This window comes from Eptatretus burgeri, chromosome 11 (assembly GCF_056783735.1).
Source record: "Eptatretus burgeri isolate ZD-2024b chromosome 11, Ebu_testis_v1, whole genome shotgun sequence".
NCBI classification, from domain to species: Eukaryota; Metazoa; Chordata; class Myxini; order Myxiniformes; family Myxinidae; genus Eptatretus; species Eptatretus burgeri.
This window is the reverse complement of record NC_140971.1, coordinates 23,021,090-23,046,054: the sequence shown is the minus strand read 5'-3', so window position 1 is coordinate 23,046,054 and position 24,965 is coordinate 23,021,090. Positions and strand designations below refer to the sequence as shown.

Genomic DNA, 24,965 nt, shown 5'->3' with positions numbered 1-24,965 from the left:
CAACACACATCGACGTATGTAGACGTATTCCAATGACGTCTTCTGGTCGACAAAAAAAAAAAAATTAACGAGTTTCTAGCTTACAACTTCCATATAAAGACGTGTTCCCAGCGATTTTGGGAATTGGTATATAAAAATGCTGCTCATAAAAGGGGAACCCAACAGTGTTTTCGAGTCCTTTTTGAGTCGATGTCCATGTCAGCAGTAACAGTATCAGTATTAGTATCAGTATTAGTATTAGTAGTAGTTTGTTCATGTTGGCAGTAGTAGGTGAGTGTGAGGGGGAGGGTGTGGGTTATGATGGATCGTCCTTGCGTCCGCGTGTCCACGGGTAGGTTCATAGGCTGCCACTCAACGATTTAAATGGCTGCATCTCCACTATTGAAAGTAGACGCTTGCGCTCAATAATTTGATTTTTTTTACACTCAACGACTTCTAAACGGTACCACTCAGCTATTTTCATTGTTTACAATGAACGATTTAAATTGCTGTCACTCGCCTTTGTTTTTTGACGCTGGGGTTTGGAAATTTGAAGCGTTTCTTCTGAACGTGTTAAAACGCTCAAACTCGACTATTTTAAATAGACGCTGCCGATGGACAATTGGAATCATAGCCAAGCTCGACATCGAAGTGTGAACATCCTCGTCATGCCGAAGAAAAGTTTGAAGAATGCTGCAAATAAGTGTCCTGGCCGTGGCTGTGGACGCTGATGCAAGGACGATCCATTATACCGACGTCTTTCAGCCTATGAGTAACTTAAAAGTAACGTCTGTCGATGTGTGGCAACGATCGCGTAACGTGCCAACAACACGTTAATCATAGGTTAGAAATAAGTTTCAGGTACGCTAAACATTACCTCGGCGTGTCTCAACTTATGATTAACTTACAAGTAGCATGTGTTGACGTCTGTCAACGATCGCAGACCGTGCATACAACTTGTGGCCAGCGTAGCGGAACGTGTGAGTCATACGCCGGCATACGTCGTGAAATTTCAAGCATGAAAAAATTTGAGGACAACCGAAAAGTACAACGTATAAAGCCAACGTACAACGACGTATGGCAGTGTTTTTCAGCGTGCTCTCAATGTTATCAAAACTTACCCATAACGTATTCAACGTGTGCCAGCGTTTTAGAAAAAAAATTCAAAAATCGGCATACGTTGGCTAAAACGTCAAGGTGTGACCGGGCCTTAAACAGTAGATGCACCTGGGCATTTCTGAGTAATATCCATGGAGACAGCCACGGCTTCACCAAATTGATACAAAGCCTCTTTTGAAATTGAGGAGCATATTTCTATTCCTCTGCTGACAGTCGCCCATCGCTTTATGTTTTCGGGTTGTCCGTCCATATGTACATAGTACATCCACATGATCTGCGCAACTGGCATGGTGGGCAAGACCATCTGCTCGGAAGAGTGCGGGGCACGGTGCACACTGATATTACCAGGCCGGTGGTGCTTAACACGCAAAGACCTAGTGGTTGACCCCGTATGGTTAAGCCAAATCAGGTCAAGAGTCTGAGGTTGCCGGCAGAATGCCCGTTGCTCACCCCAACAGACTCCCCTGAGAGGGCCATGCCACACGCAGTAAGTGGCAAGCATCGTCGAGATATTCTGGGGGAGGGGAGTAGGACCCGTGTCAACAAGTTACTCCTTTCTGAGACATATAGCGGTAGTATCACATTCCTTACAGAAAAGACCCATCCCCATGAGCCCGGCTGTTCCATGGACCGGTCACTGCATGCAGTAGACCGGTCCATGGGAGGCAAGTAATCGCTCAAGACACCACATGACTCGTGGTCGGTTTCAGACAGTCTGAAATCGCCACAGGCACTACGGGTATGTAATGTACTTGATGGGCTCGTGCAGATACAATGTTTAATCATTGTAAGTGCAGTGAAATAAAACCTGTATATTAAGAGTTTAAGAATGAATTGTGGTGATTATTCCCTTTCGTATGCTGCTTGAGATGATGATGCTTAAACCAGAACAAGAGAAATCTCACTCACATTAACAATGCAATGACGTGTTGACGATGAAGTCCGGCTGATGACTGCTCCTTCATCGTCTCTCTAGTCGTCTAGTGGTTGGTAAAGAAGGAAAGATTTAATGGCGCTGAGCCATTGCGGCTTTATCATGGCGCCGAAAAATGGCAGGCAGAAGAGGAAAACTCGTCCGTTGCAGTCGTGGTTGTTTAACCAAACAAGTGAAATCCACTTCGTTCAATAGTCTTGATAAAATTGAACCAAAAGTCACTGAAAAATAATGACGTGTTGAGTGACTCATGAATAGGGATGAGAAAGGCTTGGCCGAGAAGGCACGCAAACTTCCAACGTGTCGTCTCCAAAAATCTCCGGTGAGCCCTCGGCCTTTTTAGCATCGGCTCTCCGGAAAAATGCCACTGATTGGCCACCAGAGTTCACGCGTTTGCTTTATTTGTTCACGTGTTTGAAAAATTAATGAATTATTGAGAAAATTACTGAGTCACTACAAATGCTTTAATGGGGAGGGATAAAACGACTTTCTGGCCACTCTGTAGACCCCCAACTTTTTACAAACAAAACTGGACCATGTTATGAAAGGGAATAATTCCAATGTTTCTATCTTCACAGTGATGTGTTCAAAGATGTAGTTCATCCTGATACTATAAAATGCAAATTAAGGATTATTACAGGAACTCATTCCTTGATCTATCCGATTTCTAATTTGATGGTATAAAATAATGATAATAGTAATAATAATAAAGATAGAAAATTTAAATGCATACAAGAGTGTAAAACGTAGGGTACCTGCACGCTAATTATCCCCACGCTTTTGGAAAAAAAACGGGGGGATATTGTCATCGGCTCCATCTATCTGTCAGTCTGTCCTTTCGTCACGCTATCTCCTCCTAAACAGTTGTACAGAAATTTACCCAACTTGGTGGTTATGATCACCACATGGCACGAAGGTGCAAAGGTAGTATCATTTTGGCCTCACCCCCTGTGGAGTGGTCAAATACTAAAAAATACAATTATGGGAACATTTTTAATGAAACATTGGATATGCAATCAACATTGGGAGACGCATGACGTATGTAACGATTTTATTGATTTGACCCCCGGTTCATTCCTTTAGGGGGTGGAGACTTTGACCTACCGGGGGTCAAAACGGGGGGGGGGGGGGATTAAACTCAAAATTTCATATTAAGATATTCCTCGTGGAAATTTTTTCCACCTTTCAACTTTGCTTTCGGCAGGAAGCGTCGGGATCTCCGATGGCGCACCATCGACTTCGCTGCAGCACTAATTTTAAATTCACATGTAAGCTTGGATTATTATATGGCTCACAGGATTTTCAGTTGTTTTCCTAACACATTGATTTCATGTAACATCGCTCAATCTGCCGAGATACCACTGTGCGATCAATTACTTTGAGGAATTACTGTATTTCAAAATATTTCCATCTCGAGAAAGGAGTCTTTCCAAAAGCTGGCGAGTGGTGTGATCTCACCGACAAATGTCCCTGGAAACTACAGCTCACAGCAAAATATTTGAATAAATCTACGTTGGATTGAGAATTAAAATAACATTAGGTCCCTCAATAGTTAAAAAGCTGTATGCTCAATCTCTTTATCAAAAAAGAAAATCTGTCGTCCTCTCTTTTCTGCCGATTCCTCACAATTGTCCTTGTTATCTCCACAGGGTATGGAGAATATTCCAGGGCACACCCGTGCTACGATGCCGTATCGTGAGGGCGTTGAATGGCACAGGGGGCAGCAGATTGGCCTCGGTGCCTTCTCCTGCTGCTTCCAAGCACAGGACATTGGCACTGGCACATTGATGGCTGTCAAACAGGTGTGATTAAAAGTATGAATGGTAAAATTAGCCAGAATATGTTATAATAGGTCACAATAATATTCATTCTGAATTCTGATTGCCAAAAACTGGGTGCAGTAGGGATAATCCGGATTCAAAAATGAAAGCATCACCAACTAGCATTGCCACCTCGCAAAGCACTAAGGCTCTCGTCTGGTGTTTTGACCACTGAATGGTCTTCATCAATACATCAGACTAGAGCCTTTCCTTGCTGGGCAGCTGTACAAATTGGTGTTGCTTCGTTTTTTCTAATATCACTCCGATTGGTTGAGACAGTGTGCCCCTTTCAGTTTTTTATTATAAGGGTGTCCTTTCATTGTAAAAACTGATGTTTCACTTTGCTCCACCCTGAAAGTAAGCTCCATGCTTTAACAGGTGACATTTGTGCGGAGCACAAGTGCAGAGCAGGAAGAGGTGGTTGCGAGCCTGCGGGAGGAAATCAGACTCCTGAGCAGGCTGGAACACCCTAATGTGGTTCGAATGATTGGTGCCACGTGCGAACAACAGCTCTACAACCTTTTTGTTGAGTGGATGGCTGGTAGGCACAAGCGGGAACATGGTCTGAATGAATGTCTATTTAACGACAACTATGTTTTAACTATGTGGCTGTGTTGACTGAAGTAGATGGGATTAAATATAAGTTCATTAGCTTTTCCAAATCCAACCGTAGACGTTTAAATCACTGTATCTCCCTATTTCCACCCTTATCCAAGTTCTACTGAACTCACTGCTTTCCTACCCTGCTTAGTTTTTCTTCTCATCCCTGTTGGAATCAAAAAACCTGATAACAAAAACAACCCAGGTTAAATTGCTCACTCTTTTCATATTCAATAGATACTCTTCTTATTCTCACTCTTTTCACACAAATGCAAATGTGAGCATTGTCACAAATGCGATCGAAAGAACTAATCTTGCTGCTACTCTTTCGCAAGAACAACTGAGCAGAAGTTTTAATTACTATGATTAGAGTGCAGTGTCGTGAACTGATTAAACCTGCGAGGTGATCAACCCAACAATTAGTGTGGGAATGAAACACGCAAAGAATCAAAGGAATGACCGGTTACAATTTAAATTCACAATGTAAATACAGTTCTGCACTAATTTTTACCCCGCGAAGTGAAGAAAGGGTTAAGCAATTGGTTCATGTCTGTCCATCCATATGATCAGTTTATGATCGTCATTTTTTGATCGAGGAACAACTAATTTAAATTGAATGTTATATTTTGAACACAGATCATAACAAGAATAAGAAGACAATTTTTCCATTTTATCATACTTTAGCTTTGAATTTGTCCTGACCGCACATGCCCAGAGAGAAGTGAGATAACTTCTTTACTCTGTCCACCTGCCTGGCAGTCAAACAATATTGAAAATAATTCCAAACAGGAAACTTACTGTTTTTATGTGCAACATAAGCGTTGTCATCCGTCAGTCTCGAGAGACTATGGATTTGCGCTCCTTTTGGGAAGGACAATTGGGAGAGGAGCATCTGCTGTAACTAAACGAGTGCACTCAGGAATGGTAGTCTCCATTACATCGGCTGCACTTCTAGATGATCTCAGCTGGGGTTGCACGGTTACTGCACTTCTCCGTTACATCGGCTGCACTTGGACATGGTCTCAGCTGGGGTCACCCAGTTAGTGTACTTCCTCCAGGTTCTTTTTGGCTCCATGACTTGCTGTAGCTTAGCCTCACCTCTTCTGAGGCCATTGTTCAGTTCCTGCTTCCACTGGCTCCGATCATTGGCAAGCATTTCCCACCCTTCAACATCAATGTCCAGAGCTTTCATGTCACCTTTGCAAATGTCCTTGAATCGGAGATAAGGACATCCAACAGCTCTCTTGCCAGATGCCAGCTCTCCACACAGTATATCCTTGGGGATCCATCCTCCCACCTTCCATTCAGTGTAGATGGCCGAGCAAGCGAAGTCGGCATTGGCTGAGCAGTGTGAACATGCTTGGAGTCTGGGCACATATGAGGACTTCGGTGTTGGGGATTCAATCTCTCCATGATATCCCGAGTATGTGTCTCAGGTTACGCATGTATAAGGAGTTGTCTTTTTTTCTTTACAGTGGAGCATCCAAGACTCGCTACCATACAAGAGCATGCTGAGAATGCAGAGTATGTAGACTGCCACTTTAGTTTGTATGGTCAGTTTGTTATTTCCCCATACCCTCTTTGCAAGCCTGGTCAGTCATGAAGTGAAAATCAGGGTTAAGTAATTGGTTCACGTCCATCCTTCGATCCGTCTATAAATGTCAGTTTATAATCGAGTAACAACTTATTTTAATTAAATGTTATATTTGGAACATGAATCAGAAAACAAAGCTGCCATTTAGCAGTACTTTGTCTTTGAATTTGTCCTGATCGTGCACGCAAAGAAAAGAAAGATAATATTTTTATTCTGTCTGCCTGTCTGGCAGTCAAACAAAATTGAAAATCATTCCAAACAGGAAGCTAAACTTTTTTTAAGGATGTTATAAAGGACACATACAATAGGCACGAATAACTAATCTGATGTATTAGATCGGGTGGTGTAATAGATACTGAATCAATGGTGGTAAATTCTGGAATTAATTTATTTCTACGATTTCTACAGTCTTTATTTTATTTAAATTAAATTAGAGTATATAGTTGAACAATATAGAACACAAAGTCTTCTTTACACTTCACTTTCAAATCCCTTCCGTTTCGCAGTACCATTTAGACAAGTTACATCAGGTGGTGCATACGGGTGATGTATAAGACTCCGCTAAACCTCCGGAATTTTTTTAAACGATCTTTAAAATCATTATTTTATTTCAATTGAAGTATATGGATGAACACTGTGTGGGGTAACGTGTTCTATGAATACTGTAGTTTTGTCTGTTTCGTTGAAAAACAAATTTTCGACCAGCTTGACTGTCCCACCCCAGGATGATTTGGCCACTGCATGGATGACTTTATTTCTGCCACATCCTGCGGCAGAGAGGACCTGCCAATTTTTTTACACCCTACCCTCAATTTCACATCACTTTTAACCCCTGAACTTTTTTGTGTAATAAATAAATGCTAGGCACAAAGGATTTTTCGTACCTCTGTCACCTTTCTCAACATTAATTTCACAGTTAAAAGGAATGGACTTGCCAACACTATCCTTTCTCAACCTGCAGATTCACACCACCACCTTCGATATTCATCTACCCACCCTTCCCATATCAAAAGTTCCATTCCATATTTTCAGTTCCTTGTGACTCCGTCATCTGTGCAATGATGATTCTGGCTTTGAATCAACACCAAACGAGATGTGCAAGTTCTTCACTGAACATGCCTTTCCCAACTCCATTGTGGTCGGTGCATCGGAACGCACCCGCAACACTGGCAGACAAATGGCTTTACAACTTTCTGACAAAAATATAAACTGAAGAAAGGATCCCATTCACACTGATAAACCATTACATCAATCTTTGAGTCAAGAACATCATCCAGAAGAATTTGAGCTTTTACAGAATGATCTTGACACCACTTCGATTTTCCCACAACCTCCTCTCATCTCTTTCAAGTGGAACAGAAATTTGACAAATTCTTGAGTTGAAGGATCATTGCACTCTGACCTCCCACCAGAAACGTTCAAGTATTCACAGAGTCGCCGTAACACCTGCCCTTTTATCAAGCCAAACACTTTGCTCTCAGGACCCCAAAACAGTCTTCACTCTTAAGTCACAGACCCACTTTGACTGAACCTCAGTGAATGTCATCGATTTAATAATGTACACTCTCTGCAAGAAGATCTACATCTGTGAAACTGGGCAAAGACTGGGCGATTGCTTTCATGAACACTTGCTCGATGTACAAACTAACACCAGAGTCCTCTGGGTGCCGCAAAAAAATGACATCCAGCAAAATGACAGCAAAAAATAAAATAGTGGCACAAGTGCCAGAATTTCAGAATCAGCTGGTTTCTGAAAACTTCGAACTTCCCTGACATTCCTTCAGTCACATGGTGGTCTCAGATTTTTCTTTCCATCTCAGCAGCACAGACAATCGTCAACACAAACAGCAAAATCTGCAGGATCAGCCAATGGCTTTCATTAATTTAGATCTCCCATCTCATAACTTTTCAATCTCTTCCATTTCTCTGTTTTCCCCTTATATTTTACTTTATTACATTTTATCCATCTTAACTTTCATTTTTTTTTCTCTCCTCTCACTCTCCTTCATTATTCCTCTGCTCTTTCCTGTCCTCGTTTATCTCCTTTATATTAGTTTTTATTTTGTAATCATGATTATTTTATTTTTTTTCTTTTAAAATTTAATCTTTAATTTGTTATTTTGTTTTTTATTTTTTTTTTTTTCATATATTTTATATTTACTTTTATTTGTCACTTATTGTTTTTCCCCGATTATTTTCACTTTCCTCCGGGTCCCAGTCCCCTCGACTTTTAACCCCTGACCCCACTCTGATCCGTCCACCTCTGACTCACCCCGCCCTGTATTAGAGCTCACCCCTATCCCTTTTCTTTCTCTTGTTCTGATGAAGGGTTAACACTCGAAACCTCAGTTTTCCCTTGCTTCCCACGGCAGTTGGAATACTTCAATCAACATCCTGTTGATTTCATGCATTGTTCTAGTAAACTTGACTTGACACAACTAACATATTTCAGCACACTGCAAGCTGAAGGCCTTCCTCAACATGGTCTATTCTTTGCTGTTCTCCAGATGAGTTCAGACTCATTATGCTTGAGTGAATTTTTCAATTTTTCCTCTCCCTCTACGTCTTCCAAGTCTTTCTCTATATTGCGAGATTCTAATTCATGTCATGCATCGGTTGTTCATTCTTGCTGTGTCAAGCCCAATTTCAAATAATTTTTTGATTCTCATTGATTTTGTTTTTCTGTCTGATCCAATGGTTTCTCTTCTTGTTTCCTTTTGTTGTACATTTCTTTGGCTCTTTTTGTGGTGATTCATCTTTGCCCAATCTTCTTCGTAGGATACGTTTCACTGACATAAGTCATTTCTGGTATTATGCATTGATTGTGCACTTCCTTTTCAGATACAAAGGCAATTTACTTTTCATTACCTTTCTTAATTCTCCAAATGCTGTCCATCCTGTGCATCTCTTCACTTCTTCAAAAATGATCCGTATCCATTTGTACGAGTTGTGCTAAGCAATTTAAATTGTTGTTTTCTTCAATTTTGTGATAATCAATTTGAATATTTCTTTTTTTGTGTCATAGTTGAACATTCCTTTTGCCTTTTTCATATTCATTTTTAGTCTGACCTTTGGACTTTCCAACGTGTGCTCTTCCATCATGATATTCAGTTCATCAGCATTGTTTGTAATTTAAAAAATGAATTGTCGAGGGTTTCATCTTTATTTGTCTACGTACATTCCTCTATTTTTCCAATTTTGCTGTTTAACCACTCCTTGGCATGCAGTGAACAATTTTAATGAGATTGTGTCACCTTGTTTGAGACTTCTTTCAAGTTTGATATTTCCACTAGTTTGGTGCAATTTCAAGGTCACTGTTCTACCATTGTTCACTTTAATAATGTTAACGTCCCATATCTGAAAGTGACTTTTTAGTGATATACAGCTTGTATTGTATTAAATCTCCCATCATCATCATCATCATCAGTATTACCGCATTTGTTTCCACACTGTTGAAGGCTTTTTCATAATCAATAAATGCTGGGCACAAAGGTAATTTATATTCTGTTGATTTGTTTTTTTCAGGAGCTGATTTGTTGTTTGTAATTGATCCATTGCTGAGTATCCACTTCCAAAAACTGCTTGCTGCCATTGTTGGTTGTTGTCCATTTAAATCACGAGTCTGTTATTGATAACTTTTGTGAACAATTTATTAGTATTGGGTAGCAGGCTAATTTGATGGTAATTATTTGGGTCCATCTTGTCTCCTTTTTAGGATTGCTATCAGCTTTGAGTTTTTCTGAGTTTGGGGGGATATTGCTCATCTTCCTGATTCTTTGTCAATTGTTTTGCCAATTTAGTATGGAGCAGTTGACCACCATTTTTGATTGCATGTTTCACCATTTCATCCTCTCTTGGTGCCTTTTCACTTGCTTTGGCTTCTAATGCAAACCGAATCTCAATGGGAATCGCTGGTGGTGTGGCTTTGGTTTTTGTGGTTGTTCTTGAAATACCAGTGAATTTGACTTTCATACTGTCGTCGTTTTGAGAATTACAAGAATGTCAGACCCGTCGCTTCCAGATAAAATAAATAAAAATTAATTTTCACTCTTTAAAAATCGTGTGACTAAATTACTGAAATATCAGCTGTTTTTTTTTTTTTACTTGTATCCTTTTCTTACCTGTGTTGCAAGTAGAGCGAGCTTCTTTGTGATGTTTTAAAAGGTTGTGTATAATTGAAAATGTTGTTTAATAGGGCGATATGAATAAAATGGAAATGTTGAAGAAAAAAAATTTGTTAATTATAGTTAGCTTTTAATCGATATGAGAAACAGGATTGAATGAAACACCATGATTATAAGTGAAGAAGAAGATGAAGGTGGAAATGTTTTTGTTTTCATGTAAATTGAAACCGGCCCATCTATCCTCACCTTACTCAACTATAGCATACTGTTTGCAGATTGGGCTTAATTAGTGGTATCCTCGATAGGACAATTGTTGGCAGATGGTCGGATTCATGCATGCAGGCAGGTAGGAATGGATGCAAGGACGGACGGACATAGGCAGGGATGGACGGATGCAAGTATTCTGAGACTGAGCTCTTTTGTATTAATCAATTCATCAATTAATCAATCACCGCTCATTCCCAATGCCATATCCAGGCACGTATGATGTCATTGCTGGGTGCCGAAGGAAGGGAGTACTCAGTTTTCACTCTGTTTTCCTGTTTGTTTATTTTTCTGGGCAATATCTCAGCCATCCTTTGATCTAAGAAGCTGAAATTTGGGGACAAAAGTGAATATGTGCTTTGGCAAAAACAATATTTTTATCTTGCCAAAACGAAGTTTTTGCAAGATATGTTCGTCAGCTTGTATGTTTTTTTTGTTTATTTGTTTTTTTGTTTGTTTGTCTGTTATCACGTATAAAAAATTCTGCAGAGCACAGTTATCATTGGAAATTTTTGTAACTTCGCATATCAGAGGCCTAGAGAGGTCCCTTTCAGCACATAAAATTTTGAAGGTCAAGGTCAAAGGTCAAGGTCACTTTGTTGCAAATCAGCGGAGTCGACGAAACCCTTATTTTTTGAGTAATTTTGATCGGATCGTCTTCAAACTTCATGGGAATATAGTTCATGGTCTGGCGCTCAGCTGATAAATTTTTGGTGGCGATTGGACTTGACCTTCATGGTTAGCACCTAAGGTCAAACATATTTGACCCCAAGGTCAAATTTTCAAGTTTTAGGAACCATACCGTGTAGTACCTCAAATTGAACACCTCGATGAGTGCTTTCTAGATATGTCAAGCTTGAGACATTAAGACGTCATTTGGTGACGTTATGAGGCAAACGCATATTTTTCATGGTTACTCTGTAGAACGATTCTCATCGGAATCTCTCGTGGGCAGATATTCCTCAAGGAGTCACTCCTGGTGGATAGCAGCTCTGTTCACCTCAGTGTGACCTTAAAGAAGTCACACGTGGTCACCTTTTGGCAAGATACGGGTCACCCTGCGGGTGACATTGGTTTATTTATTTTTTGATTAATCAAATAATTTATTAATTACTTAATTATTATCGATTTATTCATTACTTCTTTTTTTTCTCATCCTGGCAATATTTCAGACATATTTTGAGCTGGGAAGCTGTTATTTTGACATGACAGTGACCGAGTGATTTGGCTATAAAGGGTATTTTTGATTTATTGATTAATCCATCCATCGATTAATTATTTTCTTTCTTGCTTTCCGGGCAATATCTCAGCCATCCTTTGAGCTAGGAAGTTGATATTTGGACTTGATGGTGACCAAGTGATTTGGCTATAAAATCACCGCTCCTTTGGTACACCGCTCCTTCCCAATGCCATATCCAGGTGATGTATGACGTCATTTCCGGGTGCTGAAGGAAGGGAGTACTCGGTTTTCACTCTGTTTGTTTTCTTGTTTGTTTGATTTATTGTTTTCTTGTTTTTGATTTTTTGATTAATCAATTCATTATTTTCTTTCTTGCTTGTCTGGGCGATATCTCAGCCATCCTTTGAGCAAGGAAGCTGATATTTGGACACGACAGTGACCAAGTGATTTGGCTATAAAGGGTATTTTTGATTTATTTATTAATCAATTAATCGATTAATTAGTCATTTTTCCATTAATTATTTAATTTTCAAAAAGTTACAGATTTAGTTGAAACAGTGGTGGTTTAGGTATGGTATTCGGCAATTGATTGCGAAATGATTTTACGATTATTATTTATTTATTTAAATTCTGCAATTAATTAATCGATTATTGTACACCGGTCCCTCCCAATTCAGACTCCATGTGCTGCAAGGCAGCATCGCCAGGCACCGAAGGTGCCCCGGCGATGTCACGCGCTGGAGGATTGTTATATATTTATTTGGCATGGGGTACTGTGAACTTGGTACTTTGAATGTACCGCTACTTGTTATATTTTCGATTTGGTAACGCCTAAGATATTCAAACATTCAGACAAAAATATTCTGTGTGTCCTATCAATGAACTCCACTTGTTACCTTATAAGCTTCATCTCTATTTTTCCACTTTCTTATGTATTGAAGTTTCTTTTGTCAATTCTAATCTTCTTTCGAATCTTATTCAGTTATAGTGGTCGATGTCTTCTTTAACTTTGGTTTTTCGATTATACAGTATTCTCTTTCTTATTAAATTTTTGATTCTTTCTAAGAACTGGTTCATGGAGGTTCCTTTTCCATTCCTTGCAATTGCTGATGTCTCATCTTTGATTACCTTTATTTACTCTTGGAACTTTTGGTGGATTGCCAACAATTTATAAGTCTGGTGTTGGCTTAGCGGTTAGGGTGGTGGCTTGAGATCCTAAGGTTCTGAGTTCAAGACCCGTTGGCCGCTGAATTAACACCAGGGGTTTGACTTAGCCTGTCATCCTTCTGAGGTCGGCGAAATGAGTACCAGTGCAGCAGCCACAAGGCTGCACACGAAGGGAAGGGGTATCGACGGATTGATTAAATCTGGTTTGGTGTGGTGCAGGCATGATGGGCCGAATGGCCTCCTCATGCGCCTTAATTCCTTGTAAATTCCTTGTATATGTACTTAACCACAATAGCCTGGTGTTGGCGCAGTGGTTAGGGCAGTGGCTTAGGATCCAAAAGGTCCTGAGTTCAAGCCCCGTTGGGCCACTGAATTAATACACCAGGGGGTTGACTCAGCCTGTCATCCTTCCGAGGTCGGCGAAATGAGTACCAGTATACTGGGCCAGTGTATACCCTGGTTAAAATAGGTGTACCATATCCCTGTGTCGTAAGAGGCGACCAGGGTTGCGTCAGGAAGGGCATCCGGCATAAAACATGTGCCAAATCACTATGCGGATCATACGGATGATCCGCTGTGGCGACCCCTAACGGGAGCAGCCGAAAGAAGAAGAAGAAGATGTACTTAACCACAATAAATCTTGTATACCTCCTCTCTTTCATGAAGCTGAAGGTGTTACTTCACCTCTGGATAAGGCTAATCTCTTTTCTTATCCCTTTGTTTCTAATTCTACCCTCAATGATCAGGGACACCCTCTTCCTCATTTTCCATCTCATACAGACTCTGATATTCCTGTTCTATTTATCACTCCGAAGAAAGTTGCCATAATATAATTATTCATACTCTAGATGACTCGAAAGCGACTGGTCCTGATGGAATCCCTGTGATTGTATTGAAGATGTGTTGTCCTGAACTGTCATCGTTTCTTGCCAAGCAATACAACCAGTGCTTGTCTGCTTCGGTGTTTCCTTCATCCTGGAAAGTGGTCGCTTCTGTTGTCCCTGTTTTCAGGGTGCTGGTGAGCATTCTGAGCCAAGTAACTATCGCCCCATCAACCTTCTTCCTATAATAAGTAAGGTATTTGAATGCTTTATTAATGAACAACTTTTCAGCTATCTGGAGGACAATGAACTTCTCACTAACTGTCAGTAGAGCTTTCGCCATTCCTCCTCTACTGGTGATCTGCTATCCATAATTATGGGTCATTTCAACAGGGCCTTGGAGCTCAAGGGTGAAGCTTGATTAGTTGCTTTGGATATCTCAAAAGCCTTGATAAAGTGTGGCACAAGGGTCTTCTCCACAAGCTTCAGTCACATGGTGTGTCTGGTGTGATGAATTCAATCATTTCGGCTTTCCTTACAAAGCACAAGAAGAAGGTGGTACTTGAGGGTCGATCTTCTCCTTCTTGCTCCATCAATTTTGGTGTTCCACATGGCTTTATCCTTGGTTCCACTCTATTCTTGTTTATATAATTGATCTTCCTGATTATGTTTTGTCTCTGCTGGCCATGTATGCTGACTCCTCACTTCACTGTACATCTGCTGATTCACTCAACATTACTTGTAATGAGGTTGGAGTTTCACTGGACAATGATTTAGAGAATGTATTGAAGTGGGAGCATGACTGGTTGGTAACCTTCAATGAAAAGAAAACTGAATTGTTGTCCATGTCTTGCTCCAGAAGCAGGTCTTTCCTACTGTGCACATGGGGTCTTCAACCCTAACAAAATCTTCTGAGCTTCGGCTTCTTGGTCTGGACATCTCCTCTAACCTAGGTTGGGATAAGTACATTTCTGGTATTGCTAAGAGTGCTTCCAATCGAGTTGGTTGTCTTTATCCAGTGCAGAGGTATTTACGTTCTGATGCTGTTTTATTTCTGTGCAAGCCAACAATACGTCTCCTCATAGAGAACTGTTGCCACATTTGGGCTGGAGCACCAGCCTGACACTTATCTTAACTTGAGAGGCTCCAGAAACACATAGTGAACCTGGTAGGTGTAGAGATGGGTTTAACTCTTCGACCGCTCTCTCACCGTAAGTCAGTTGCCACTCTTAGTCTGTTCTACAGATATTTTCATGGCAAATATTCTGCTGAGCTTTCTAACTTGGTTCCTTCTGTACGAGAGTTTGGACACAAGACTCAGTTTGCCATCTTTGCACATCCATACACTATAGCTAATCCAAAGTGCAGAATGAAAGGCTATCAGGTCAGGTATGGGAGCATGTGCCAGAACAGCGCGTCGCTGCGTCCACTTTCCGCCGGTACTCCAGGGGCCTCCGTCTGGCCATCCCCCAGGCAGATGCCAGGCCCATCCCCATCTCCTTGAGATGATGGTCAACCTGCTGCAACCATGAGGCACGTGGTCGGCCCACTGGCCTCCTCCACTCATGAGACTCCCTCGCTGAGAGAATCTGGTGAGCAGGATCAGCGTCAGGAAAACGAGCCACATGTCCATACAGCCGCAGCTGACGCTCACGGACTATGCAGGTAACAAATCTCATCCGAGTCTCTCTCAGCAACCGCTCGTTGGACACAAAATCCGACCAGCGATAGCCAAGGATTCTCCGAAGAGACCTGGTACCTATGATATGATATGATATGACTTTCCTATGATAAGATAGGACTTTCCTATCTTAGGGATAGGAAAGGCTATGCAGATAGTTTTATCTCTCATGCTGTCTCACTTTGGAATTCACTACCTGTAACATGCTTCCTGTTATCCTATGATCTCCCCAGCTTGAAGAGGAATGTCAATTCCGACTTATTACATCTTTGAGGTTATATCACATTTCACCTGATTTCTGCGACTTCCTGTCTTGGATGTTTTTTGTTATTTTTCTCTTTCTTTTATTTTGTTTTGCTTTATACTTATAGTCCAGGAGCTCGGTGAGATTTGTTCAACATGGAAGGTGCAGAAGGTTTTGGGTGCCAGTGCTGTAGAATTAGGTTAGGGGACCCCAAAAACCCGATTCTTAAGTTACGCCAGTGGTGGGTGGGGTGGGGGTGCCACCCCAAAACGCACCCCAAATTGTATTTGTTCAACATGAAGGGTGCAAATATCACACCAGTGTCATTTGGTAGAGGAAAGTACACTGAATGAGAAAATTGAACTAAAGAATGGGATTTGTGGTGGAGAGGGTACTTATGAACGAGGTTAATTAACTGCTAATTAGACATTTATTTAACATAAAAGGTGCAAGTCTAAAACCAACATTAAAATTTACCCATAGACAATATAAGTTTTATTCATCAACTTAAGAATGTAATTGGTGGTGGAAAGTGAACGAAAGAAAGGTCAAAGGTCACAGATGAACCATTTTTGACTTAATGACCCTTTTTGCAGGTTTTCAATTCACAAGTTCACAGAAATGTTGTTTATAGAAAGATGCAACAGGGTCATATACAAAGTCAATAAATCTTGGGCCACCAGTCTCCGTAAAATGTAATTTTATAAAGAAAATCACACTCTTTTGACCCGTTTAACCAATCAAAATTTTAATTAACATAAAAGTGCGAGGATAAAACCTTGCATTTAATGTGGATTAGAATGACACGATGTATGATCACTCACTTAAGAATGATATTTCTGGTGGTAAAGGTACATAAGAAGGGGTTGAAGGTAAGTTTGCACCGAGTGACCCCTAATTAAAAATGCAATCAACATGAAAGATGCAACAGTAAAACCAGTCGCTAAAGTTTGAAATGGGTACATAGATTAGTATGGTGCTAAAGGTACTTAAGATGAGCAGATAGACCAGTTGGCATGATTGACATAAACTCAACATCAATAGACCATTTGGCATCAATCAATGACAGGTAGCAAGCTGGTGATGATATTGAACATCCCTTGTGATATTCTGAAAAATTCTTGAACATTGCTTGTGAGCTCAGTCACTCTGTACGGACTAAAGGTCAATTTGCATCCCAAGAGTTGCATCCCTAATTTGCACTAGGGACTTGATGGGCCATCTCCTTATCTTGGCAAGCAATAGAGATCTCGACCTCAAGTGCATGTTCTCCTTTCCTCTCACACCAGTCACACTTTCTATGTGCAGCGGAGATGGCCTGATGGTAAAAACGAAGAAGAGTGCTCTCCTTGACCTCTTGGAAAAGAAGGTACCACGGCACACCTCTCCCCAATCAGGTGATGCTTACGTTGTTGATGGGAATTACTTCATGCATACACTGCCACCGCATTTACCTGGCACTTATGTAGCAGCTGGTATCTTGCAACAGGTGACATCACTTAGTACGAAGAGAGTGGATCTCGTCTTTGATGCCTACCCCATACCATTTATGAAGGAGAGTGAGAGAGCATGAAGAGGCCTTGACGAAAAGAAGGAAAGGGTGTTTATCATTTCAGGACCAGAACAACATCGCCCAAGGAACATCAGTGACTGTATGAAGTCGAGATCATTCAAATCAGAACTGCCAAAGTTCCTGGCCTCAGAGTGGGAGTCGCCTCGGTACGCACATTTAATCGGGGAGAGAAATGTCTTCATTTCATTCCTTGGTTCGTGTTGTCACTTCTTTGTCCATGACGTGGAGGTTGTCCGAGAGGAAGTAGGTGAGCTTAAAACCAACCAGGAAGAGGCCGACACCCTGATCTGTGCACATGTCAAATCAATTGCCAAGGAGATGGACCACACTTGCAATATTGTCATGAGGGAATCTGACACAGACATAGCCGTCATCCTCCTCTACCACTACGGGGATATGGCGACACGGATATAGATGGATGTTGGAACATCATCAGGAAATAGTCGCAGATACATTGACATCACTGCCATTGGTGCCAGCATCGGACAGCCTCTCTGCCTTACCAGGATTCCATGCGTTCACCGGATCAGACTACACTTCCTCTTTCCACGGGAAGGGAAAAGTTCACCCCTTTGCACAGCTTGTGAAAGACAATGATGCCCAGAAAGCATTTTCAGAGATGACCAAAGGAACAATAACTGATGAAGACAGAGACACCCTGAAAAAATTTACAACCAAGATGTACGGTCTAAAGGGAAAAGATATCTCACTCAATGACCATCGCTACAACATATTTGAAAAGACATATTGACCAAAGGTCAGAGCTGAGAACTGCCTAGCGAAGCTGAAGGGCATTGACGCCAGCCTGATTCCTCCCTGTGAATCTGAGGTTTCCAAACACATAAGCAGATCATCATTCGTGGCAAAGATGTGGGCCAATGCTGACAAATCAGAAATCTGCCAGCATCCATCATCAGCTGATGGGTGGGAGTTGGTGGATGATCAATATGAAATCACTTGGTTCGACGGTCCTCAACTTCCAGACTATTTGACCCCAGACGAAGATGATGCTTTGGATCCAGAAAGCTCTGATGACAGCGACTTCAGCATTTCTTCATCTGATGATGAAGACTGCCTATCTTCTGATGAAGATTAGTTGTGCGGTAGCTGAAATGAAACAAACACCACGTCCGAACTCTGCCAAATGCATGACACCATGTTTACCCTCAGTGCTGGTAATACAATGCAAATTGACCTTCAGCCTGGTACAGAGTGACTGAGCTCACAAGCAATGCTAAAGAATTTTTCAGAATATCACAAGGTATGTTCAATATCATCACCAGTTTGCTACCTGTCATTGATTGATGCCAAATGGTCTATTGATGTTGAGTTGATGTTGAGTTTATGTCAATCATGCCAACTGGTCTATCTCCTCATCTTAAGCACCTTTACCACCATACTAATCCATGTACCCATTTCAAACTTTAGCGACTGGTTTCACTGTTGCATCTTTCATGTTGATTGCATTTTTAATTAGGGGTCACTCGGTGCAAACTTACCTTCAACCCCTTCTTATGTACCTTTACCACCAAAAATATCATTCTTAAGTGAGTGATCATACATAGTATCATTCTAATACCACATTAAATGCAAGGTTTCATCCTCGCACTTTTTATGTGAATTAAAATTTTAATTGGTTATAGGGGTCAAAAGAGTGCGATTTTCGTTATAAAATTACATTTTACCGAGACTGGTGGCCCAAGATTTATTGACTTTGTATATGACCCTGTTGCATCTTTCTATAAACAACATTTCTGTGAACTTGTGAATTGAAAACCTGCAAAAAGGGTCATTAAGTCAAAAATGGTTCATCTGTGACCTTTGACCTTTCTTTAGTACACTTTCCACCACCAATTACATTCTAAAGTTGATGAATAAAACTTATATTGTCTATGGGTAAATTTTAATGTTGGTTTTAGACGAGTACCTTTTATGTTAAGTAAATGTCTAATGAGCAGTTGAGTACCCTCTCCACCACAAATCCCATTCTTTAGTTCAATTTTCTCATTCAGTGTACTTTCCTCTACCAAATGACACTGGTGTGATATTTGCACCCTTCATGTTGAACAAATACAATTTGGGGTGCGTTTTGGGGTGGCACCCCCACCCCACCCACCACTGGCATAACTTAAGAATCGGGTTTTTTGGGGTCCCCTAACCTAATTCTACAGCACTGGCACCCGAAACCTTCTGCACCTTCCATGTTGAACAAATCTCACCTCGCTCCCGGACTTCTTTATCTAACTTTCCCTTAGCCCCTTACCTCGAGTGACTTTATGCCTTGTTTAGAGCAATTACCATAAATAAATAAAAATTAATTGATTAATTAACTTGGTTGCAATCATGAATGCATTTTTTTTTCTGTTAGATGTTTGAATATGTTGTTCATATCAATTTGGAATTCCTCTTTTTGTTCTTACAATATCAATATATTGATATTTGCTTGAGTCTTTCTCGTTTTCCTTTTCCTTTCTAGTTAATTAGGTTCAGTACTCGTTTATTCCTTACCAATCAATCATCGCTGCCTGTATTGAATCGGTTCAGTATTGTCACAAATTATATTAGATTCTTGTTGTTTAGCAATATGAAATCCATTTAATTTTTCATTGTTCCATTTGCACTTATCAAAGTCCATTTTCTTGATTCCTGCTTTTTAATGGTTGCTCTTAATTTAAAGTATATCTTTTCGTTATCAAAAAATGGGCTGATAGGATGGCCTCGAAGTATGCACACTCACCTTTAAGCTGTCTCGCCTGGGTATGAATCCAGACCCAGCTATAAACTGTCATCCCATTGTTTCACAGGCAGGGTGATTCATCAATGTGGGTGCCATTCTTCAGATGGATATTAAACTGAGAAACCCATCTGCCAGCATTCTTTGGTGGATGTTAAAGATACCATGGTGTCCTTTGTGAAGACTCGGCAAGCACCAGAAACAAATTACAAAGTCCTGCCATAACCAGCAGAGGGAATTGCATCAGTGGCACAGCCATGCCCTCAGCCAATGATGTGACCCCACAGCCTTGTGCTACATACAAATGAAGAATAAATATCAGAAAATAATAATATATTTTTAGATCCTCATGGAGGATCTTCAAGTCTTACTCACGTTGTTGTTCTTGTGGACTTTTTTGTTTCACAGCCTACAGTTTTCATCGAAACTTCCTGAAACTTGGCGTATATATGTAAAATATACCCTGCGCAGACAGTAACGATCTCCGATTTTGAAAATTCCTCCGAGAAAAAAAAGTTATGACGTCAAAATATCTCCGCGAATGTAAATCGCCTAAAACATTATCTCCGAAACTAGGCAAGCTTTTTGAATTCTGTTTGCGGGAATCGAACAGGGCATGAGCAGAGATGAATTACCGCACATATGATACATCACGATGACGTCATATCAATTTTTATGACGTCATTCCTATTTTTTGACATTTTTTGTTTCACAACCCAGAGTTTTCATCAGAGCTTCATGAAACTTGCCATGTATATGCAGAAACCCCACACGCAGGCAGTAACCATCTCCGATTTTGGAAATTCTTCCTAGAAAAAAAGTTGACGTCATAATATCGCCACTAATGGAAATCGCCTATACCATTATCTCCGAAGCTCGGTAAGCTGTTTGAATTTTGTTTGCGGGAATCAAGCCGGGCATTAGCACAGATAATTTATCGCAAACCTGATACATCACAATGATGTCATATTTGTTTTTATGACGTCATCATTAAGAGGACGAGGATCTTAGCTCATTCTAGCTTGTTTATATCCACTAATCAGCTTACATTTCAATTTGTATTTCATATTACAAAAATCCTGACAACTTCTTCATGAATCACGAGACTATTGTAGTGTGTGTGTGCGTGCATGCGTGCGCGTGCATACATACGTGTATGCGCATGCACATGTGTTGTCCAGGTCTACGTCTATCTACGTAGATATATTTTCTCTTTAAAAAAAACAATTTTCTCCACAACCACAAGTCCGATCGATTTGAAACTTTAAACATCAGGAGGGACTCCACATGGAGAATATTTTGTTGATAACTTTGATGTCATCGGTCACATAGTATGGCAGCCATAATGGATTTAAGGAAAAAACAAATTGGATATCATCTTCGAAACCACTCAATGAAAAAAATTTAAACTTGGCATATGTCATAAACTTCCCATGGGGTATATTGGGTGTTGAAGATGATGTCATCGGTGAAGTGGTATTCCAGCCATAGTGGTTTAATCGAAATCCTTGTCCTAAAAATCTGTAACTTCATATATCTGATCTATGACCCAATGTGAGTGAAGAATTAATTTTATGATGTCATCGGTCACGTGGTCTGATGGCCATATTGGATTGAAAATAAAAATGTAAATAAATATTCTTCTCCATTAAATTAAATTTGTGCATCATTTCAATCACATGATGGTCTCAGTAAATGAGGAATTTTTAAAAATCTTTAAAATGTAAATAAATAAATATCAGAAAATATAAATGTAATCAATTTATTTTCTTTGCACAGTACTTCCTTTTATTTCCACAATATCAAGCTTTCTATTTTCCATATTTCCAACACTAAGGGCATATCCAGACTGAGGCAGACGTGGCAGTTGCCTCGTCGCTAATTTCCTGAAATATGATCTGGCCTGAGCCCTCTGGCCATCTGAGCTCCCTGGGGAGTAAACTATCAAAGCTACCCGGCAGTGCTCTGAATACTCTTATCTCCGCTCCTATCACAATACCTAAATAGGACAATACCCCCCCCCCCCGACCTCTTTTCCCCTCATCGCTTTTGGACCTCATCTGGCTACGCCCTTGAACACCTTTCTATATGTGGAACTAAACAAAAGAGATGACAATTTCCGTCCTCTTCCTAAGCTTGGTGTTGGCTTAACGGTTAAGGTGGCTGGCTTAAGATCTTAGGGTCTTGAGTTTGAAGCTCTGTTCCATTAAATAACTCCAGGAGGGTTGACTCAGCCTGTCATCCTCCCAAGGTCGGCAAAGTGAGTACCAGCAGGCACTGCATCAGTGGCACAACCATGCTCCCAGCAATGATGCAACCAGTAGCCATGAGCTGCATATAAAATAATAATAAAATCCTCTTCCTGTGTTTTCTTTTATTTTCCATACTCCACATTTATCATACCCTTTATCATGATTATTTTTGCAGCACGAGTGCCAGTGATCTAAATTGATTATTTTCTTGCATCTGCTATATCTAATGTAATCATTTTCAGCATAAATGTCATCATCAATTATTATGTACAGCTGCATTATGTGTGTTCATCATAATGTCTTCGTACAGGAGGCTCTGTAGCTAACCTGCTGGGAAGGTATGGACCTTTACGAGAAACCGTCATACTCAGCTACCTGGAGCAACTGCTGCGTGGTCTTGCCTTCATCCATGAAAACCTCATCATTCATCGTGACATAAAAGGTAGCAGAGAAAGGTTAACACTCTTTAGAGCATTCTTCCAGTTTATTGATTAGTAAAGGTTGCTTGCTTTGTCCATCTATTGCTGACTCGATCATTGTCACTGTTTTATGGGCTAGTAGGATAGCCAGTACACACACTCGTCATTTAGCTGTCTGGCTTGGGTTCGAATCTCAACTTGGTGCTTTGAATTCAGGATGAGGCATCGATGTGTGTCACCCAACAGGAAGGCATTAAGCTGGAGGACTCGTTTGTTGATAGACTATCGATTCCACAGTATTTTTCACAGACTCGCCTCGTTATCACTAGTTGCCTGAACAAATTCCAAATTCCTGCCAATTTCATCGAACTTCAGGCTTGGTTATCTCGTTAATGAAAGAATTAGCCCAGAAACGTTCCCAGGCTGACCACACAAGAATGTGGGAATAATTCGGGTCGTCGGAGGAGTAGTAGTAGTAGTAGTAGTAGTAGTAGTAGTAGTAGTAGTAGTAGTGGTAGTGGTAGTGGTAGTGGTAGTGGTGGTAGTGGTAGTGGTAGTAGTGGTAGTAGTAGTCGCAGAAGAAGACAGTCATTGTTTTCAAATTATTATGATGATTGTGATCATATAATCCAGTATTCATCATTTTTCTGGAAGAGCTCAAACATAACACACACAATACAATACAAAGATATAAATAGACATCAGCAAACCTTTAAATGAATTACAAGGACATTAGGAAACAATAGACAAGTCAACAAAGCTTAGATATGCAATTTGAACCTGGGATCCCAGCTTCTTGAGCCAGGTATTCAGATGGAAGTGCGAAATAGGCCAACTTAAATATTTACATCTTTGTTGTAAACAGTAGTGATGGGAGAATGAGCTGGATTATAATAAAGTTGAAGGTCCAGAGGAAGAGATAGTTGAAGAAGAAGTTTAATCAGCTTTTGGAAGATTAAAGAAAGGAATGGCAGGTCCAACTGGATTCATAGTCCAAGTGATCAGAGATTGCTGGAGATATAGGAATCAAGTGGATAATGAAGTTCTGCAGAAAGATCTGGGTGGAAAGGGAGATCCCAGAAGATTGGGAAAATAGCACTATTGTGCCCTCACTCAAGACAAAGGAAAACCATTTATTATGTTGATCTTAGAGAGGAGTTAGACAAATTGAGCAGGTAATGAAAGTTGCTGAAAGAAGATCAAGAAAAGTGGGAAATAACAAAAACAATTTACTTTTATTCCAGGAATATCAGCAACAGAGGCAACATTTTAGATGTGAGGATCTCTGGGTTGCTCCCAAGACATTGATTGGCTATCTCCATGCAATGGGTCTGTTCGAGCAGAACTGCAGGGCTAATTAACAACAACAAAAAACAACACCAACAACAACAGAGGTGATCTTAATTTTAAGGCAATGTCAATAAAAGTATTTGTCAGAGAAAAGAATCCTGTATCATGGTTTTGTTGACCAGAGAAAGCACATGATCAAGAAGCAAGAGCAGTTGTTGAAAGGGTTTTTCAGAAGGCAACTCGTTCCTGAAGCCAATCACGTGATGGTCATGATATTCATGTGATGACTGCTTTTGGCAGTGCATGTTGTGCATGTTTGGGAGCCTCGGCGGTGCATGTTTCTGTCTACGGCTCTATGCTGTCACTGATGATTCACCAATAAATGATGAAACTAGTCTGGTGGCTGATTGGAGTGTTTCGCAATGAGATTCTCATGTTTGTGCTGTTTGTGAATGTCTACAACTGCAGAGGAACAGCAAAGGGCTTACCTTGTGTAGCTTTTCTTGCTTGCTTCAGGTAGCTTTCTTTGGCAGGGAGAATATATATATATATATATATATATATATATATATATATATATATATATATATATATATATATATATATATATATATATATATATATATACAGTGCCTTTGGAAAGTCTACATCCCCTTTCAGAATTTTCACCTTTTGTTGCCTTTTAGCCTGGAATTAAATTGCATTAAATCAGACATGTATGTATGTATGTATGTATGTATGTATATATATATATATATATATATATATATATATATATATATATATATATATATATATATATATATATATATATATATATATATTGTTGCGAATTTGCGCCCGCCGGCGTGCGAACGGCCACGTGACTCGAATCGCGGCACGTCGCCCACCGGACGGACAATTCTGTCGTGACCCTCTCGGACTAATGCTGGGAGCTAGTCACGGGTGGGCCTTTCGGCCTCACCACGATCGTGCCAATCGGCCACCCACGTGGAATAGGGTTGTTCGCCAAACTCGACCTACCTAAGTACCCACGCGGAGGGTAGACTGGGCGATCGCACCTCGCCGCAGGTCGACTCCGGACACGGGCCGCTTAAGCGATCCGTTCCGTACTATTAGGATAACCGAGCGGTGTTATCGTCGGCCTCGACGGTTCCGATTAATTATCGG

At 40.5% G+C, this 24,965-nt stretch overlaps 1 protein-coding gene across 2 annotated transcripts in view; it reads left to right on the top strand.

Annotated features, from left to right (window-relative positions):
• The window catches only part of MAP3K1 (mitogen-activated protein kinase kinase kinase 1), a 139,437-nt gene that overhangs the window by 97,174 nt on the left and 17,298 nt on the right, over positions 1–24,965 (top strand). The window contains exons 17-19 of one of the 2 annotated variants that reach the window (XM_085845545.1): positions 3,682–3,834; positions 4,231–4,393; positions 22,397–22,528. In XM_085845545.1, the coding sequence (XP_085701671.1) occupies positions 3,682–3,834; positions 4,231–4,393; positions 22,397–22,528 (448 nt within the window). Of the gene's footprint in view, positions 1–3,681; positions 3,835–4,230; positions 4,394–9,571; positions 10,098–22,396; positions 22,529–24,965 lie in introns of those variants that run through there. The other variant, XM_085845546.1, reaches the window with a different exon arrangement.